This window comes from Sminthopsis crassicaudata, chromosome 1, assembly GCF_048593235.1.
Source record: "Sminthopsis crassicaudata isolate SCR6 chromosome 1, ASM4859323v1, whole genome shotgun sequence".
NCBI lineage: Eukaryota > Metazoa > Chordata > Mammalia > Dasyuromorphia > Dasyuridae > Sminthopsis > Sminthopsis crassicaudata.
This window is the reverse complement of record NC_133617.1, coordinates 388,561,536-388,581,044: the sequence shown is the minus strand read 5'-3', so window position 1 is coordinate 388,581,044 and position 19,509 is coordinate 388,561,536. Positions and strand designations below refer to the sequence as shown.

The window sequence follows — 19,509 nt, the reverse complement described above, 5'->3', positions numbered from 1 at the left end:
AGTAGGCAAGAGCTTTAGGCAGCGATTCATTCCTTTGCTACTGGATTGGAATCATATTTACCTATTATGCTTCAGATGTTTGTTGTACAGAAATATAATGCTCTTTTAGGAGTTCAGAATTAAGAAAAAAAATACTTTCTCTGATTGTTCCTAAGAGTCAGCTTACTCTTTGCCAGCTTAACTCCCTCCCACCCAACACTAGGCACACAAAAAATAGTTTTTGATAGCAAGCAAATGCATTTATCCAAGCAAATAGTGAACAGCAATCAGAAAAGTAATACAAATTAGAATAGAGAATAAAATGCCCCCAAATAATTGAGAACTTTCACTCAATTATGAGATAAAACCTCAGCTCAGTCAATGGCAGAATGAGCTCACCAGTTTTTTTTCTGAGAGTAGTTTTTGTGGGTGTAGATGCTGGGATATGTTGGGGGGCCAGATTCCTCATATCTATGGCTCTGGGGGCTTCCACTATTCAAGTTTGTGCCTGTCTCTCTCTCCAAGTCTTCCCACACTTATAGAGGTTTCTAAGTCAATCAGGAGTTTTATATATATATATATATATATATATATATATATATATATATATATATATATATATATATATATATATATATAATCACCATCTTCCATTAGATGAGATTTCCTCCTAAATTTAGCACAAAGGCACTGGTTTCTCACTTCCCCATCAGATTACCAAGTATCTGTAAAGCCCCCTGAGTACGTAATCCCAGCAGAAACAGAGGAGGACCTGACCCAGGCCTTGTCTTTAGGGACCTCAAAGACTGAGTGGAAAGAGTGGAGGAGGAGGAGGCTTGAAGGATGAAGTGAGAAAATCAAAGGCACAAGTGTGTGGTTCAGGTTGAAGGCTATGGGTCTTCAGAGAAAGGGGAATCAGTGTAGACTGATGTAGCCTTGAAAGGCTCTCTGAAGGTGAGACTTTTAGCCAGGGCTTGAAGGATGGATAGAATAAGGTAAAGTGGGGGAGGAAGGAAGGAAGAAGGGAAGGAGAGAAGCCAGAACTTAACTGGCTTTCTTCCCAGCTCCTTTCCTGAGTGAGGTCTCAGTTTAGACACTTTTGGGAAACAGGGCGAATGTGAGCTGACATGGGTGTGAAAAGGAAACCCATCTGTTTAATCTGTCTTCCCATCCCCAACCACTCTCCTTCCACAGGAAAAGGGAGAGGCCCGTGGGGCTCTCAGAACTCTGGGTGGGGTGGATTGGGAATTTAGGATGAACCTTCTACCTGATACTCTGAGGAGATCCTCCTTTCTGCCCAGAGGGAGCCTCCAGCCCTGGGACATTTCAAGGGTCAGTCTACGTGTCTTGTGATCCCAGGCTCCCTGGAGACAAGTGGGCAGCAGGATTGCAGGCTCTTTGTGGTGGGTGCCAGAGTCAAGCTAAAATCCCCTCAGATTGTGTTGGTTTTGCCTCTACCTCTGGGCCTGGTATCTCCCCTTGGGGGATAGTGACAGGGCTCCATCTTTTTTCTAATCTTTCAGAATAAAGTCTTGAATGTGGATGGAGTGAAAGTCAAGCTGCAGGTGAGTGAGCCCAAAGAGATGGGGCTGGGAGCTGGGAGAGGATGGGAGGTGGGCTAGTGGCTTTGGTTTGATGGTCTTTGGTTTTCAGATCTGGGACACCGCTGGGCAGGAGCGGTTCAGAAGTGTGACCCATGCCTACTACCGGGATGCCCACGGTGAGCTCTGGGCCAGGAGGCCTCTGAGTCTATTCCCAGAAGACAGTTGTGTCTGAGCAGGAAAGCAGAGCCAGAGAGCTGTTTGGATACAATTGTATACAGCAATCCTTATTCTTACAAAGAATTGGGGGGAGGAAGTGAGGGAAGGATGAAGTTTAAGGGCCCACAGAGGGGGGTGGGAAGGGTTAATCCTGGGCTCTCACAGCTCAGCACTTGGCTTCTGAGGTCCTGATGGCAGTCAGGTTGCAGCTGCTAAGGTGTGTGAACAGGCTGGGATGAGCTAGGTGTCACATAGGAGAGGTGAGATGGAGGGTTGTTCACATCCCCTCCTTCTCTTTCTGCCCACAGCTCTCCTTCTGCTTTATGATGTTACTAACAGAGCCTCTTTTGACAACATCCAAGTAAGTGATATGGGATGGTGTTGTGTGCCAGAAGCTCCCACCTTAAGGCAGGGGGAGGGACAGTGTGACCTCCGAGTCCCCTCATCCTAATTGATATTAGTGTGACTTGGGCCTGGGGCCAAGCTGAGCTTATATTGAATGTGCATGAAGTAAATGATATCTCCCCTTCCCTTCCCACCCAGATGTGGCCTGCACACAGCTCTGAGCACAAGCTGTGATGGGGGTGGACTCTGTCCCCTTCCCTGTCGCACCCAGGCATCCCACCGAGGGCCAATCAAGCAAATATTACTCTAATGTTTGCCAGGAAAGCATATGAACATATGGAGAGTGCAGCCCTGGAAACCGGGACGTTGGCAATAGGAAACAAACCAAGGCAGCAGATGGAGGAGCGCTGGCGGGGTCAGCCCTTGCTTGACTTCTCTCATGGAGGCCTAGCACCAGTTTTTTTTTTTTTTTTTAATTATCATTTACTTATTTTTAATAGTATTTTATTTTTCCAAATACATGCAAAAGATAGTTTTCAACACTAATTTTGTAATACCTTGTGTTCCAAATCTTTCTCCCTGCCCCCAACCTCAAGATATCAAGCAATCTGAAACTGCAGGACAGCTTGGGAATCAAACCTATGCCCCACAGACTCCTCATTCTAAATCCTGTGACATCTTTTCTACCTGTTTCTGCGTCCCCATCACCACACCCCACCTATAGGGGCTTCTCCCTCATTAATGCCATGTCCCCTGATTCCCATTTCTCCCCTCATGTTCTAAGTCTCCCTGATCCTCATATCAGATCCTGTCTCTCAAACCTCACCCTAGCCAAGTCCTTCTTCTAAGCACTCTTCAGAAGACTTAAGGTACTCACCTCTCTTTGGCTCTCACAGAAAAGGCAGATGTTAAGCCCTCAATTACCTAGTTCAGAAATATCTCCTCTCAGTCACAAACAGGGAAAAACTAAGCAGGCTCATGATTGAGGACTAGATTTTAGGTTCAGAGTTGTGAATGGAAGAAAATAGGGTCAGATGGATCCCTCTGCTCAGAATAGTGTTTCTGATCCACGTCTCACTTGTATAGGGATGTGATTCGATGAGATCTGATGGTGCAAGGTGGTTGAATGGGAATGTAGTGGATCTGAGAAGGGCATGTTGTGGTGGGTCTGATTGCTTCCTTGCTTCCCATTTTAGGGAAAGCTTGAAGATGCTTACCAAGACAGTGAACATAATGGATACTATGACAGATATTACTTTTTAGAGGAATTAGGGATATTTCAACTGGAGAGAGGAAAAAAAGGGAGAGAGGTCCAGGGACTGCAGCTCCTCAGAAGTTGTTGGGTGAAAGAGAGGCTGATTAGATTTACTTGGCCCCATAGGGCAGAAAGATGACTAATGAATGGGTGGAAGATGCACAAAGGCATGAAGATTTGGAAGTGACACTGGCTGGCTACCTGTCTCAAGTAAAGAGTTCTCCATCACTGGAAGTCTTCAAGGAGAAGCTGGTGGGCAATTTGTCAGGGATGTTGTTGAAAGGATTTATTAAATAAGTTAGACAAGATGACCTCTGAGTTCCCTTTAAATGGCTATATCTGGGGGGGAAAGGTCACTTCAACATCTTCAGATGTGGAGTGGATAACAAATTTATTTCAATATTTATCAATTGATTAGCATTTGCCTCCAGCATAACACTAGGGACTGGGGAAGTCAGAAATTTTAGATAAGACATAGATCTTATTTTCATACTAGTAAGGGGATAAAGAGACGAATAGGATTTGATTTGAAATCAGAGAACTTAGGTTTAAATTCAAGGACTCTGCTACTTACTATATTTGACATTGGGCAAAGCCTCAGTTTCCTTAACTGTAAGATAAAGGACCTCAACTAGATCAAAAGTTCTTAACATTTTTTGGTGTCCTAGACATCTTTTACAAAGTGATGAAATGGACCCCTTCTTAGGATGTTTTTAAATGCATAAAATAAAATACATAAGATTATAAAGGAAATCAATTATATTGTAATACTATTATCTATACAGATATATCAATAACAATAACCATAATATATATATATATATATATATATATAAAATCCAAGTTGATGAATTGCAGTTAAGATCCTCTGAGTAGATCAAAGCTTCTTGTCATCTGGGGAATTTATAATTTTAAAGTTTTCCAGGTTGCTAAGAGGTCGTCTGTGCCCAGGGTCACACTTCTAGTAATTCTTTAAAGCAAAATGTGAATCCATATTTTCTAACATATGCTACTCTGCCTCTCAAAGAGAATCAAGAGGTTGGCTAGATGCTCTCAAGCCTACATTTTATTATAATAGAGTCATAATATATAATAGAGTCTACTGTGACAGCAAATGGAGCGGAGCCCTGAAGATAGTATGTGCAGAGGTTTGATGGTTTCCATGCTTGGTTCTGGATGAGCTCTTGTTTCCGTGGTGGTTGAGGTAAGAGTAGATAGACTAGCCTGAGCCTAACCAACACACAGCCTCTCAAGACTTGCAGTTATTAGAACTCAGTCCCCTTCTGTTCTCCGTCTAGCTTCTGGCAGGGAACTGAGAGATGGAAGCCAGACCAGACTCATGTTGTTCAGGGTAGGGAAGGGGCAGGCCGAGGTGGTGACATCCAGACAGACCCTCAGGAAGTGTCCGGGCTTTCTTCCCTCCCCAACTCCTTTGTTGAAGATCAGGAGCACATAAATTTTGAACCAATGGTTCTTTACCTCCATCTAGTGGTGATTTCATGTCTCAGCTTCTGCTTGCAATCCATAGTGAAGGTGTTAAGAGGTAGAATAATATCAACAACAATAACCATAATAGTTAACATTTACATAGCATTTACTATATACATGTTTATATACTTATAAACATACACATATATAAATAAATATACATATATGTATGTATAGCACAGTGACTGTGCTAGGCATTGTAAAATTATAATCTCACATTATCTTTCCAACAACCAGGGAGGCAGATGCTATCACTGTCTCCTTTTTTACAGATGAGCAACTTGAAGCAGACAGAATATCACACAGCTAAATGTCTGAAGCTGGATTTGAATTCAGGTTTTCTTGACTCCAGGCCCAGTGCTCTAGCCACCATATTAATTAACCAGAAGTCCTCCCTCTTAAATCCCATCCCCACATTTTACACATTTCCCCTATACCTTTCCAGAATTCCCACTTCCTAGTATTGAGGGCACTTCATCATTTGAGCAGAATATGCAACTCTCACTCTCTCAGGGCATAAAACCCTATGGGGTGGTATGGGACAGAGGACTGAGAGGATAATAACCTCTACACTTCCTCCTTAAGGGGATGTTATGGATAAGGGCAGATCTACCCATAGAGCAGAAGGGCATGTTCCCTCATAAAAGGTAGACTGACTTTTGTTAGAGTATCTGGTAGGTTTGAGTCCCACCACTAACTGGGAAAGCCATTTTTCCCTCTGAGCCTCAATTGTCTTGTGTCATAACTGTGGCACTGCCAATAAGCCCACCACAGAAAGGTTTTGAGAAGTGAATGAGTTATCTCTAAAATGCTTTATAATCATAAAAAGTGCTATATCAGGGTGTCCAAGCAAACATTTATTCATTATCTACCACGTACAGAGCATTATGTTCGGCACTGAAGGAGATCTCGAGAGTTGGGGTTTTTTGTCTTTATTTCCTGTTTTGAATTCTCTCCCTCCTACCCCTGGCCTTGCTTGTCTTCAGAAAGCAAAAAAACAAAACTGTGAAAGTTTTGGACTGCATATGGAAACAGTTTAGACACAATAGCTACCCTCATCACTTTGAGGCTAGTAGGAAGATATATGACAATACTCAATGTTACATTAGAGATACAAAAGAAAGGGCTTTGAAATCTGAAGGAAGTTATTATAAGATTATAAGAAATGGAGATTAGGCACATAGTACTTTTTTTTGAGGGGAGATGTCTGGATTTGTGATGACTAGCACTTAAAAAACATTTGTTGAAAGAAAGGTAAGAAACAGTCTGGTAAAGTGGCTAGGGTTGAGCAGGATGCTCTGGGTCAAGACTCTCAGGAAGAAGGGATGGAAAAGCCTTTTCAGGACAAGCCTCTTGAAGAGCTGACCAGTTTTCCTTCTTTCCCCATAGGCCTGGCTTACTGAAATCCACGAATATGCACAAAAAGATGTGGTGCTCATGCTGTTGGGTAACAAGGTTGGTGGCAACAGTAGTAGAAGCAGAGCTGGGTTGTTGGAGGGCCCTGGGCACTTGTCTCCCTGATCATCAGGCTCTTTATTGAGTATCTATTGGCAGGTGGTTGCCAGACTCCCTGCATTGCCTCTTTGATGACTGGGAAGCATCTCTTTCCCCTTCAAGAGGCCTGGAGCGGCAGCTAGGGGGCACAGTGGATAGAGCACCAGCCTTGAATTCAGGAGGACCCGAGTTCAAATCTGGTCTCAGACACTTAACACTTCCTAGCTGTGTGACCCTGGGCAAGTCACTTAAACCCAGCCTCAAAAAAAAAAAAAAAAAATGTTCTCATTTCTTGCATCCCATTTTAGGTGGACTCTACCCAGGAACGAGTAGTAAAAAGGGAAGATGGGGAAAAGCTGGCCAAGGTGAGTACATCAAGCAGGCATGGGTTTGGTCAGGAGTGGAGGATTGGAAATAGATCAATTAGTAAAGTATTCAGTGAAAGTCCCAGATGGGGCCAACAGCAGCTCTGGATTATGTCTAGCCTTGTGATCTGGTCCTTTCCAAGAAGTGAGACTCAGCACATTCACAAGTACCAAATTCTAATTGCAGTGACTTATCTTGGACCCAAATAAAGCATACTTTCCTCCTCTTATTAAAAAAGTGGGGGATTAGGAGTAGAAAATATTGATACACTCAGTGTGTTGGTAGATTTTACTTGTCTTTGTTACAGGTGGGCTCTATCCAGGTTGGGGTGGGTATGTAGGGAAATAACAGTGATATAAAAAAGCAAAAAGAACTCATGAAACCTTTTTAGAAATGAAACCTAAGGGGCAGCTAGGTGGCACAGTGGATAAAGTGCCAGCCTTGAATTCAGGAGGACCCGAGTTCAAGTCTAGTCTCAGACACTTAACACTTCCTAGCTGTGTGACCCTGGGCAAGTTACTTAACCCCAGCCTCAGGAAAAAAAAAAAAAAGAAAAGAAATTAAACCTAAGAAGCCTTATGCTTGCAGCTAAAGCCCACTGGCTTTTGAGTCCCTTTTGTCTTGCTTCAGCCTATAGCTGAGTAAGAAATTAAGAGTTTAGAGATGAAATAAGATGCTTAAACCTTGCTGAAAGACCTTAACTCTCCCTCAAAAACTGGATAGCAGAGAATGCTGATCAGTGCATCCTGCTTCCTTAACTTGGACTGAGAGGAACTCATTGACAGATATCCAAGGAATAAAAACTCCCAACATTCCAGAGGGAAGCAGATATTGGGGGTGAGATAAGATCTTGAAGGATCCCCTACCCTAAAGGCCCCCAGGATTATGCATGAGGGCCTGCCCGATGCTCTGCTCCCTTACCTTCCCTCCAGCTGGCAAGCATGTTTTACAGGAGTATGGGGTGCCCTTCATGGAGACCAGCGCCAAGACAGGCCTGAATGTGGATTTGGCCTTTAAGGCCATTGCAAAGTAAGTTTTCTTACTCTATTTTTCAAGATTTTCTGGGATTGGGTAGTTGGGTTTGTTTTTGGCTTGGACATATGCATGGGAATGTATTTGTGGGGGTATACACCTATTTTCATATGGTTTGCCTTCCCGCCCAACTAAAGGCTTAGATCCTTGGTGACCCATTGCTTATTCAAATACTTTCAAACTCTAGCCACCTGCAGAGAGGGAATCTGCACTGTCCCTTCCTCCCTACAGCTTTCTCCACACCACAAATAATCTGCATTTTGGGAGAGGTCAACTACCATCCATATACCTATCAAGTCTATGGCAGTTTCTAGCTTAACCTTATGTGCTCAAGCAACCTTGTCCATAACCATTATTTTATCTGGCTCCCATCTCTTTGCAGGGAGCTGAAGCACAGGTCCATGAAGCTGCCAAGTGAACCCAAGTTCAAGTTGCATGACTATGTGAAGAGGGAAGTCCGAGGCTCAGGCTGCTGCCGCCCCTGACCTGAAGCTCCTCAAACCTGCTAGCCCTTTCTAGGGATAGATGACTGCTCCAATGCTCATGAGGCATCTTTGTTGTGGACAGTATGTGCATGTGTTGTGTGTCACTCTTTGTAAAGGTGAAAGAAGGAAGTTGGAGAGAAATGGACAACTGGGTAGGAGAAAATTCTCCTAGGGAGAAGGAAACAGTGATGGGAGTTTACTTTGAAACAGCAAGGTTCCAGACCTCCCTGGAAGCATAATGCTGGGATAGCCAACTCCAGATGCGTTCCTGGAATTAAGGTTCAGCAACTTCTCTCTTTAGCTGGTCAGGATACTCATTCACTGGCTCTGTAAGGTAACGATGGCAATGGCACTGAACCTCATTAGTCTTGGATGTGTAACATGGCATGTTCCTTCACAAAGCATCTCACTTGACTTGCCAAAGTTGTTTACAGACAGGAAGAGTCAGGCAGTTAAAAAAAGGACTAGTCCGGCTGCTCACTGTAGGTGACCTGTCTGTCCAAGAATTAAATGGAAACTTTATTGTAATTTCAACCAATCTGTTGGTTTTCCCACATATTAACTCATGGGCTTTAGGTGAATTTCAGTTTCACCTACCACATGCAGAAAACCAACCAATTTAAATCATATTCATAGTGAAAAGGGCTCTGGCTCCACTCATTTTTTTGCTGCTTCTCTTCCTCATTATCCTTAATCATATGATTTATATCCTGTTGGCTGGATTCCTCAAGGTTTCTTTGGAGATCCTTCCTTTTACATAAAGCCATCTTTGCTCAAAGCTAGAGTATAAAGAGAAAGGTTGTAATATTCCAAAATTTCAGTTGGAATGAGCAATCACAAGAATCTTACTCAAGATTATCAGAAAAAAAGCTACAGATGAGTTTCACTTATCTACTGCTGAATTTTCTATAATGTCAGGGTTATTTCAGCATTACCAGGGTACCAAGGATTAAAAATCAAGTGGAACTTCCAAGAGGACTGGTTACTCATAAGGTAGGATTTTAGTATTTTGATGAGGAAAAAAATTAAAGGGACCATAGAAATCATCCTATGGACTTTTTTTGTTTTGTTTTAAAACCTGCTCAGGGGGAAAAAACTTCCTCATCAAATTAAACCAGGCTTAATTCTGTCCCAAGAACTGGGAACACTAGTATTTGTGTTACTTCCCTCCTTCCCTTTATTAGAGATGTCAGTTTGGAATACTACTATGCTGACCAAATGGGACCCCAGCTTTGTACTGAGGAACTGTTGGTCACCTGGACCTGCGTCCTTTGAACTATTTGACAGCTTATTGAGGATAGGGACCATTTTTTGACTTTTTGTATCCCTAGAGGTTAGCACAGTGCCTGGCACATTCCAAGCACTTAAAACAATCAACAATTTGGGCTGCCCTGGATGCTACAGGCAGGCCAAAAAAGTTAGAGGGTGCTTTCTAAGAGCACAAGGTTTGCATTTATCTCCAATCCTTGGAAATGTGATAAAAAATTTAAAAACATTCTAAAAACCAGATTTAGTTTGTGAAGATAACCCATGTGGTAGTACTTCAAGGTCTTTTCCTATTACAAACCAGGAAATACCATCTTTTTTGTGGTCTCTCATTTAGGATAAGGTCAGGGATATTGACCACAAACTTAATACCTTACAAATGTAAAGCTTTTTACAATTTTCAAATACATTTCTGTTATTTCAGTCAAGCCTCTCAAAAATCCTCAACTAGACAGGGCTCTCCATTTTGTGGGTGACTTACCCAAAATGGTTACATAGCCAGTCCTTAAAAAAACCCATTCCCATGGACTTAAATCATATATCATTTTAAACCACTAACTTGGAAATGAATGACACCAGGGGTATGTAATCAAAGAAACTGGGAGGGCCCATCATACACCAGCAAACTCCACAAGTGGAGATTGACTAAAATATTTTACAGGTTAATTCTGAAACAATTCTGTTAATCTATCAAGTCTTATTTGGTATACTGGCTGAAAATTTGGGCTCTGATCAACATTTTAGGGGCTCATCAAAAAAGAGTTCCGGGACAGTAAGGGTATAACAACGTCTTGAATTATTTCTATTTAATAAAGTCATCTTGATGGTAGTATAACTACTGAATTCCATACAGGAGCTTAAACAATATATAAGTAAATTGTTCCCAATCAGGAAAGCAGATTTAAAGAGTGATGAGCAAAGCTTTTGTATTATAACCAAAACAGTTCAGATTCCATAGCCTCGGAATTCAGTGGTAATACTGTATTATGTCTGATAGCTCTGTATATCACAAAGTGCTGCTGAAACAAGATTAAGTTACCACAACTTTGTACAAACATCTTTCCTGTTGGCCCTTCTGTTCATGGTGATGTTCTATAATGCTGTCAATAAAGTTTTTTTTTAAAGCAACGTTGTACCTTTGTGCTTTGCCCTCAAATCATTTGAAGTAAATTTTAAAAATTACTGAAGTTCCTCAAATCAAGACAATCACACATATACTAGAGTGGGATTCTACAAAGATAACACTTTCAACTAAGGGCATACAATACAAGGGATACGTCCACTCAAAATCCTCTTCCAACAACATCGTATTTGGCAACCTCCCAAAGAGACTGCTTAGGAGTTCACTCTTCTTTCCAAACACAATTTAGAAAAGGGAATGACCATAAACTTGGATCTGTTTAGTTTCAAGTTGGCACTGACTTTGGGATGATCTGAAGGACCAACTCATAAAGGACATAAAAAAGACTATCTCTTTATAGAATTAGCTAAGAAATAAGGATATTATTAAGAAAGGCATTGTTGTTGTTTAAGATAAGATAGGACCTCTGGAAAACCAACAGAAGGAACTGAGAATATTGATCCTGAAAAAAAGATGACTTGGAAGGTAGTTTTCATTTCTCAAATTCAATCTTTAAAGTCAGGATACTTATTCAAATATAGTCACTGAGTCCATTAGATAGTCTTTAACAGAGTCCTTTTCAATTCCAACGAGAACAGAACACTGGTACCAGTGGCCCACCCAGTGATTGATGTAGAAAATTAAGTAGCAATTTATCAATTTTCAGTTTATTCATAATAACTTTAATATACAATTGCAATTAATGACACAATATATAACAAAACAGCATTTGAGGGATACAAATTAGAATGCTATAACTTGAGCTCAGTCATCAGACCCCTACACCAGGCATAGGAGACAGATGGGAAAGTACAAGTATCAATCCCCTTATACTCTTCTTCCCAAATTCTCCTAACACTGGCAAGTAAACAAGCATTACATAAAAATATATTTTATATAAGTGATATACTTATTAAGTGCTCACTATGTGCCAGACACTATAAGCACTTTACAAATAATATTTCAGCCTCCCAACAATGCTGGGAGGTAGGTGCTTTTATCTCCTCCAGTTTGCAGCCGAAGAAACTAAATTAGTGACGATAACTCAAAAGAGGCAGGGAATCTAGGTTTGTCACTTTTCCCATATAGGTCCTGAGATATTTGGTAGCCAAGTCCTTGGTTCTAGGCTACATTCCTGAGAACTATCTGGTGACACTTAGATCTAGCAAAAACATGCTTTGTCTTTATGTAATTAGTTTGGATAAATTTACTAAGACCCCAGAGCAATAGGTTTTCAGGAAGGCTAGAGACAGTCCAGAAAAGCACCAAATTCCTCTCTAATGGCTGCCCTGAATTTACCTATGGCAGGACTTTCGGAGTCTCCAATTTATAATATCACTCTTGCAGAGGCTGCAACTCTACTCCTGGGGCACCTTTCTTTTCCATTATGTTATGAGGCATATTCACAATGGATGCTAGAGACAGCAAGGTATTCTTTCTGGACATTTTAAGTTTTTGTCAGATTTATCTCTATCAAGTGCTTCTTTTATGGCAGTTGTCTTCTACAGTTCCTAAAGGTAACTGCTTCTGCAAGTTCATCTATATGCATTCTATCAGTAGGTGTTCTGGCATTAAGAAAAATAGGCATATATGCGTGTGTATACACACACAATCATTGGATGGTACTGGGAAATGGGTCTTCTTCACACTATGTTCTCCTCCCTCTTTCCCCAACCACAACAAAGCTGGCCAACCTGTGTTTATTAAGAAAGCCACTTAGCACCAGGTGATGCTGTATTCTAGCTCTATAATTCTATTTCCTTGGTACTTGAAGACCTGGAACAATGGGAGAAGGAAAATAGGGATAGGCATAAACACCAGAAGTAAATGGCTGCTTCAGCATGGGGCTCTGCCGTGTTTTAGATATACAGGTCTGGGGGGGCAACTAGGCGGCACAGTGGATAGAGCACCAGCCTTGAATTCAGGAGGACAAATCTGGTCTCAGACACTTAACACTTCCTAGCTGTGTGACCCTGGGCAAGTCACTTAACCCCAGCCTCAGGGGAAAAAAAAAAGATATACAGGTCTGAAAATTTTATATAGTGAATGACCACTTAACTGTAAGCTACTGGTCACACCCAGACTCTTGCCATCCATAATCCAAACTGCCTTTTTATTACAGGCAGACTGCGGTAATCTTCAAGCCCTCCCCCCAAATCTTTAACTTACCCATAACAGAAATGCACACGGGAAAAATTGTTGTAGCTTGTACTCATCATGAAATCTAAAAACAAAAGACCCCCCCCAATATATTTAGAAAGAATGATTCTTGAGAAAACTGGTGACTTCCTGTCACCCAAATTTCAATTCATGTTCAATTAATCTTTATTGAGCCTCAGCTTTGCTATATAATCAAACTGCATATGCAGTTTTCATACGAGGTGTCAGAAATGGAAATGTCTCATCACTGGCTCAGACTATAAAAACATGTATAAATCTCACCTGTTTGGTGGTTATGTCCATCCACAGCACAGGGCACACCTAAAAGTTTAAACAGTGCAGTTATTATCTACAATACACCCGAATAAAACTCTGAATAATTGCAATTCCCCATAAGACAATAAATTGCAGCCTCAGATCTTAAACATAATCAGATATTGACATTGGCAATACTCATACGAGGTGTCAGAAATGTATATTTCATCATCGGCAACAGAGAAGTGACAAATGACTCAACGTAATTAAAAGTCAGGTCTATTTTATTACAGATGCTCAATTTTGGAGAGGAAAAAGGCTTTCACTAACAACCACGGAACTTGTGGGATTTACCAGAGATCAGATTAACTGATAATTTACAACTTGAAAGACGATATCCTTAAACTTTCTTTTCAAAACAATTCTTCCAGTGCTCTCTCACTAGATGGCAGCAAATGAGCGGCACTCTTTTCTAAGAACTTAGTCAATTACAGGAACTATTCAAGTCCCAGACTGGATTCCAGTACCAGACTCATTTCCCCAACCAGGAAGTCGTTACCGGGACACCAAGAATCCCTGGTCATAGCAGTAAATACACAACTACTAAAGTGCCTACTATGTGCCAGGCACCGTGCTGAAGTACTAGAGATGCAAAAGAGACGCCAAAGACAGCGTTCACAGCGTGTCCAGTTGCTGGAGCAAGGGGGATTTACCCTGAGACCTGTGACCATTAACACCTGGCTCTCGGACTCCGAGGCTTGCCCACAGCCTAAGGGGAAGTATGATATAAGGGGCGTTCTTGTCCGTTCTCAGAGCTTAAGATCGGTATACTGAAAGGATAACTTGCCTCGGCTTTCCTAGCCGATCAGTAGCCGACCTTAATCTCCAAGTTGACCAGATCTCCCAGAGAGCTGACAAAAATCTCCCGGGGATAGGGGGTGTTTCAGTTTCTTCCTTTAAGTTTCACAAGCAGCCTGAAAAGCAAAAGTGGCTCTTCCTAACTTTGACCTTGGATAGGTCTTGTATCCTTCTCCAGACCTCAATTTCCTCATCTGTAAATGGGACAAAACGGCCTAAACAAGCGCTTTTAAAATTCGTTCATGTGGGGACCCGCCCACGTGGTTCGACTAATTCAGTGTAACTGAACAACATAGAATAAGCGAAGGCCGGGCCGGCCATAGGCCCCGCTCACCTCTACCTTCTGGTGGCGCCGCAGGAAGGTTCCACTGGGGCGTTTCGGTTGTTAATTCCCAGGTATTACAGCAGGATGAAAGAGGAATGTCGGTCGCTGCCTCGAACTCGAAGCTAAGGGGATCCAACAAAGCGGGATCCAATCACAGCACACCCTCACAACTCCCAGGTGCTACCAGAAAGCGTGCAAGCCAGAAAAAGAATGAGAAGCCCGCCTCTTCTGGCTTTTATAGGGAACTAATTCTCTGGCTCTGCGATTGGACTACCTCTACAGGAAGTACCCGCCCACCGATGACCCTTAGCTTTCCATCCCGTAGTTTCCGCAGCTTTCAGTTGCTCAGGCAGTCGTTTCGGCTCTAGTTCACCAATCTGGCGATAGCTAACGTGCCTTCTCAGCGGGGCCACTTCCAGCCGTAAGAACCGAAACTTCGTCCTACTATTGGGTCTGATCAGGATGGCCGGTGAACCAAAGCCAATAAAAATCCAAGTTGTAACATAGAGTGATTTTGCTGTTTCCAATCAGGGCTGGCTATGCGCGAGCCGCTGGGAATTGTAGTTTTCTTTAAGGATTCCTCGCCAAGTGGCTGCCGAAATCTATGAGGTGGAAGGACTACAAGTCCCAGAGAATGTGTTTTCCGCGCGGTTCCGGCTTCGCGCACCCCGCCCCCTTCCCGGCAAGAGGTGGAGGAGGACCGAGGGGGTCACTATGTGCTCGGAGGAAGGGGCTTATTCCTCCGCCTCTGTTTTTGGGCAGCAGCTGACTGGTGAGTCCCCGCGGGGCAGCGCAAGGAGGGCTGGAAAGCTTTGGCGTTAATGGACTACCAGGTCCCCGAGGACTTGGTGGTCGTCCTTAACTGTTACATTAGGAGAAAGGGAATTGGGGGTGATCGGGGCCGGGGGAAGGGGCGTCTGGCAGCCTGTAGCTGTGTTGTTGGACCTGGTCGTCCAAGCCTGGGAAGAGATGGGCGCTGTCACGTCCATCAAGACTGGGGGTGGGGGTGGTCAGAATCTCCTGGGCCGTCACTCACTGGATAGAGGAAACTGGGTTTATGGCCTGGAGTCTGGGTGTTGGGGGGGTGGGGTCATCGCAGACTTGGGGACGGTCCCAACCTGTAGGACCCTCGCGGGCCGAGGGATGGGTTAGAGTTGTTTCCGACGTGGTAAGGGGAGTCAAGCATTGTTGTCAGAACCGATCACGGCTGGGGAAGAGATGCTGTTGTAGTTTCTTGCTGGGGAGACACAGGGTCGGAGTTATAGTTGGATAAAGAAAGGAGATGGTCCTTGTCTTCACGGAAGGAAGGAGCCGGGACTGGAGAGGGGAGGATAAGTACTTCTGCGTTACACAGGCTGGGTGGGATGGGGGTTAGAGCTACTGTAAGGGGTTGAGGGGGGGGGGTATATAAATAAAGATCCTTATAGGCTGGAAGCTGAACTCCAGGTAACGACAAATGGAAATTAGGAGAGTCATTCACTCTCCCACTTGGGAATGGAGAAAAGGAATCTTTTCTGTGTTAGCTTGAAGTTACATAGTATCTATAAGTTTTGTGATCTGGGCTGTCTGGATGAAATGTCAAGAGCCCTTGCTACAGATTATATCCGGGATGTTAAATTGACTGGAGTCTAAGTGATTGCCAAAGTATGTGTAAATTTGTATCTATGTCTGGCCCAAGGCATGTAGGGAGAAGGAAATGGCAGGCCAGGGTGTATACTGAGGGACCTAACCTTGATACTTTCCCAGAGGTGTAGATATTAGTCTTGTCACTTTCAGATTTGAATGTGCTTCCTGTGTTGGAGCTTAGGGAATGCTTCTTTCCCATTTCTCAAGTTGCACTCTTCTCTCTGTACCCTCACGGCAGTGTAATGAAGTAATTGTGTTGGGAATTAATGGTGTGTGATTCTCTCTCTTCATAGAATAAACTTCTGGGAAATTTCACTTCTCCTTTTTCTGCAATGTGTGGTACTCATCCTTCTGACTTCTCTTTTTTGTCTTCCTCCATGTCCAACCTCTGTTGCCCGTAGTTGCTCCTTCCTAGCTCAAAAAGATGATTCTTCAATAAAAATTACAATTTCCTCAGATGTTTTGTAATTCAGTCCTGGTATTCTTTCAAGTCCTGAGCATCTGTCCAAAACAACCTTCTTTTCTTTTAAAGAGAGGCTTCCTACTTCCTATTCCCTTTGAATTCCTTTCTGCCAAAAAGGATTGATTTTAAAACATTGCCCCTGAAACTCCTATACACCTATATTCTAACAACTCAGAGGCCAAAAATAGTGGCAGATAATAAATATGCAAATGTAACATTTCTAGAAAAGACAGCTCACCCTACAATGTAAGAAATACCAGTAAAGTACATGTTAGTCACTTCCCAATAGCAGTAATATTAGAGTTCAAAATCTTGGAATCTTCTCTGTTTGTATACAAAGGAATGTTTTTTTCTTTTTTCTTTTTTTTTTTAATTTCTCATTTTGCATTTCTCATTTTTGACATAAAAAAGTCATTAAATAAAAATTTAAAAAATAATTAAAAAAAAAAAAAAAGGAAAGAAAAGAAAAGTACCAGGAAACTCAAAGGGAATCCTTAGTATTATAATTATAACCTTTACAATTTTTGTTGCATTTTAAAGGAAATTTTGCAGGACAGTGCTGAGGATACATAGTCACATTTATGCCGAAGGTCTGTTGAAGCTGAAATTTCACTTTAAAAGGAGCCTCTCCATTTGGAACTGTTCTTAGGTTAGTGCTTTTTCTGTAGTCAGGAATGAATTTATTTCCTCCCTCCCACAGATTCCCACACACCTTTATTTCAGAACCTAATGTTTTACAAAATCAGTTAAATCATTTCCTTCTCAAATGTGCAGAGGATTTGGCAACTAAGGCTGTGACCACCAGTTGCCTATTGTAATGTCTTAGAATGTGAGTTCTGTCCATTTGGTCTTCCCCTGCTTTATATCCAGCAAGTCCTTAATACTTTCCCAATATCCAGTTCTCTTCATGCTTAATTGTTTAGCCTTTTCCCCCATCTACTTTGCCCCTTGCTTTTCTAATTTTAATAACTCATAGTTTTGCTCCCAGCAGCCTAGTGAGGTAGGTAGCATAAATATTATCATCTCCATATTTTCCACAAGTAATACTTTATTTTGAATTTTGAAATAATTTTTCAGATAGTAAATGACCTGTCCAGACCACCCAACTAATTCTATGATTCCAACCTAGGTCTCTCTTGTCTATAAGGCTAATCTTTCTATTTTCCCATGATGCTTCTAATTCCTATATAACTCAGCTATAATTCTCCTCAGTTTTGTGCTTCCCTTCATCGTATCTTTGGAACATCATTCTTTTGTAACAAGTTCTGTTTCATCCTCTCAAAACCATTTGGAATTAAAAGAAATCTGGTTTTTCCCTGAGGTCATATCTGTTAAGTCTCAAGTGCTGGTCACCTCCGTGGTGGTCTCACACTAAGGAGGCCAAAAGAAAGCATATTCATTGTTTCTGGCCAAAATCTTTGACATTTGTTTTGTGGCAATCACTTAACAGTTTCTTCCTTTTTGATTTTTATGCCATCTAAGGACCTAGATTTAAGTTCTTATTCTATTATTTACCCTCTATTATTATTATATAATTTTTACTTCCTCTCTCCTGACCTCAGACTCTCTCCTGTCAAATGATCTCAGAAGTCCTTTTCAGATGTAACTATTATCATTTCTCCTCCTCTCTGTTATTATCTATTTATGAGAGATTTTCTCACCTTCTTTTTATGGTCCACTATAGTCCTCTTCAGTCAATATCTTTTGACATCCTATATATTTATTCCTTCATCATATTTCCTCCCTGTTTATTCTATTCTCTCTTGCCTTTCACCATATCCCTCCTCAAAAGTGTTTTGCTTCTAACTAGCCCCCTTCCCACTCTGCCCTACTTTCTTTCACCCTTCTTTCCCCTCCACACATCTTCTTTTATTCTCTTCCCCTCCTTTTTTTAGGGTAAAATAGATTTTAAGCCATTTCTATATTCCTTTACTGTAAAAATTCTCTCTTGCCTCTTTTTTGTAAGATAATTTGCCCCATTCCACTTTTCCCTTTCTCTTTCTCCCAGTACATTCCTTTCTCACCCATTAATTTTCATTTTAATATATCATTCCTTCATATTCAGTTCACACCTTTGCCCTCTGTCTGTATATATATTTCAGTTGCCCTAATAATGAGAAAGTTCTTATAAGTTTTAAGTGCCATCTTCTCATATAGGAATGTAAATAGTTTTACCATATTATATCCCTTATGATTTCCCTTTTTTTACCATTTTATGGTTCTTTTGTATCTTGTATTTGAAAGTCAAATTTTCTATTCACCTCTGTTGTATTTTTTTTTCCATCAAGAATGCTTAAATAAATGCTTTATTTCATTGAATGTCCATTTTTCTCCTGAAGTATTATGCTCAGTTTTGCTGGATAGGAGATTCTTGGTTATATTTCTAGGTCCTTGAACCTCAGGAATATCATATTCCAAGCTCTCCAATTCTTAAATGTTGAAGATGCTAAACCTTGTGTTACCCTGGTAACTGTCTGAGGCTCCATAATACTTGAATTATTTCTTTCTGGCTGCTTGAGTTATTTTCTTCTTGACCCGGGAGCTCTGTAATTTGGCTATAATATTCTTGGGAGTTTTCAATTTTTTAGGATCTTTTTAGGAGGATATTGGTGTGTTCTTTCAATTTTTATTTTATCCTCTGATTCTAGGATATCAGAGCAATTTTCCTTGATAATTTCTTGAAAGAGAATGTCCAGGCTCTTGTTTTGATCATGACTTTCAGGTAGTCCAATAATTCTCAACTTACTATGCTAGATCTCTTATGAAAGTCAGTTGTTTTTCCAAAGATATATTTCACATCTTATTCTATTTTTTCATTCTTTTGTCATTGTTTTTTTAATTTCTTGTAGTCATTATCTTCCATTTGCTCAATTCTAATTTTTAAGGAATTATTTTCTTCAATGAATTTTTGTTTCACTTTTTTCATTTGGCCAATTCTGCTTTTTAAGTCATTTGTCTCCTCATTATCTTTTTTTTACCTTTTTTTTTTAACCATTTGACCTAGTTTTTAAGGTGTCATTTTCCATTTTTATGTGTGTCTCTTTACCAAGTTGTTGATTTATTTTTCATTATTTTTTGTATCACTTTCATTTCTCTTCCCATTTTTTCTTTACCTCTCTTAATTGATTTTCAAAAAACTTTTTGAGCCTTACCATGATCTGAAACCAATTCATATTTTTCTTTGAAGCTCTAACTTGAGCTTTGATTTTTATCTTCTGAATGTGTGCTTTGA

At 41.2% G+C, this 19,509-nt stretch overlaps 3 protein-coding genes and 2 non-coding genes across 14 annotated transcripts in view; 2 read left to right on the top strand and 3 right to left on the bottom strand.

The window, feature by feature from the left end:
- Positions 1-10,598, top strand: part of RAB26 (RAB26, member RAS oncogene family) — a 37,093-nt gene extending 26,495 nt beyond the window's left edge. For 2 of the 8 annotated variants that reach the window (XM_074279547.1, XM_074279544.1), the window contains exons 3-7: positions 1,503-1,544; positions 1,633-1,699; positions 2,048-2,100; positions 6,217-6,282; positions 6,630-8,207. In XM_074279547.1, the coding sequence (XP_074135648.1) occupies positions 1,503-1,544; positions 1,633-1,699; positions 2,048-2,100; positions 6,217-6,282; positions 6,630-6,896 (495 nt within the window). In that variant the 3' untranslated portion in view covers positions 6,897-8,207. Of the gene's footprint in view, positions 1-1,502; positions 1,545-1,632; positions 1,700-2,047; positions 2,101-6,216; positions 6,283-6,629 lie in introns of all 8 variants that reach the window. The other 6 variants (XM_074279548.1, XM_074279545.1, XR_012484428.1 and 3 more) reach the window with 6 other exon arrangements.
- Positions 1-14,564, bottom strand: part of PKD1 (polycystin 1, transient receptor potential channel interacting) — a 189,410-nt gene extending 174,846 nt beyond the window's left edge. The window contains exons 1-3 of one of the 2 annotated variants that reach the window (XM_074279522.1): positions 14,198-14,564; positions 13,033-13,071; positions 12,760-12,814 (exon numbers count right to left, since the gene is read on the bottom strand). In XM_074279522.1, the coding sequence (XP_074135623.1) occupies positions 12,760-12,809 (50 nt within the window). In that variant the 5' untranslated portion in view covers positions 12,810-12,814; positions 13,033-13,071; positions 14,198-14,564. The remainder of the gene's footprint in view (positions 1-12,759; positions 12,815-13,032; positions 13,072-14,197) is intronic. The other variant, XM_074279523.1, reaches the window with a different exon arrangement.
- Positions 12,921-13,003, bottom strand: LOC141552356 (small nucleolar RNA SNORD60). Its single transcript, XR_012485152.1, has one exon. It is a non-coding gene; the product is annotated as a small nucleolar RNA SNORD60 (small nucleolar RNA).
- Positions 13,159-13,242, bottom strand: LOC141552357 (small nucleolar RNA SNORD60). The gene has a single exon (XR_012485153.1). It is a non-coding gene; the product is annotated as a small nucleolar RNA SNORD60 (small nucleolar RNA).
- Positions 14,565-14,719: 155 nt separating the features above from the next.
- Positions 14,720-19,509, top strand: part of TRAF7 (TNF receptor associated factor 7) — a 54,509-nt gene continuing 49,719 nt past the window's right edge. For both annotated transcript variants that reach the window (XM_074279538.1, XM_074279536.1), the window contains exon 1: positions 14,720-14,960. The gene's annotated coding sequence lies outside the window, so the exon portion shown is untranslated. The remainder of the gene's footprint in view (positions 14,961-19,509) is intronic.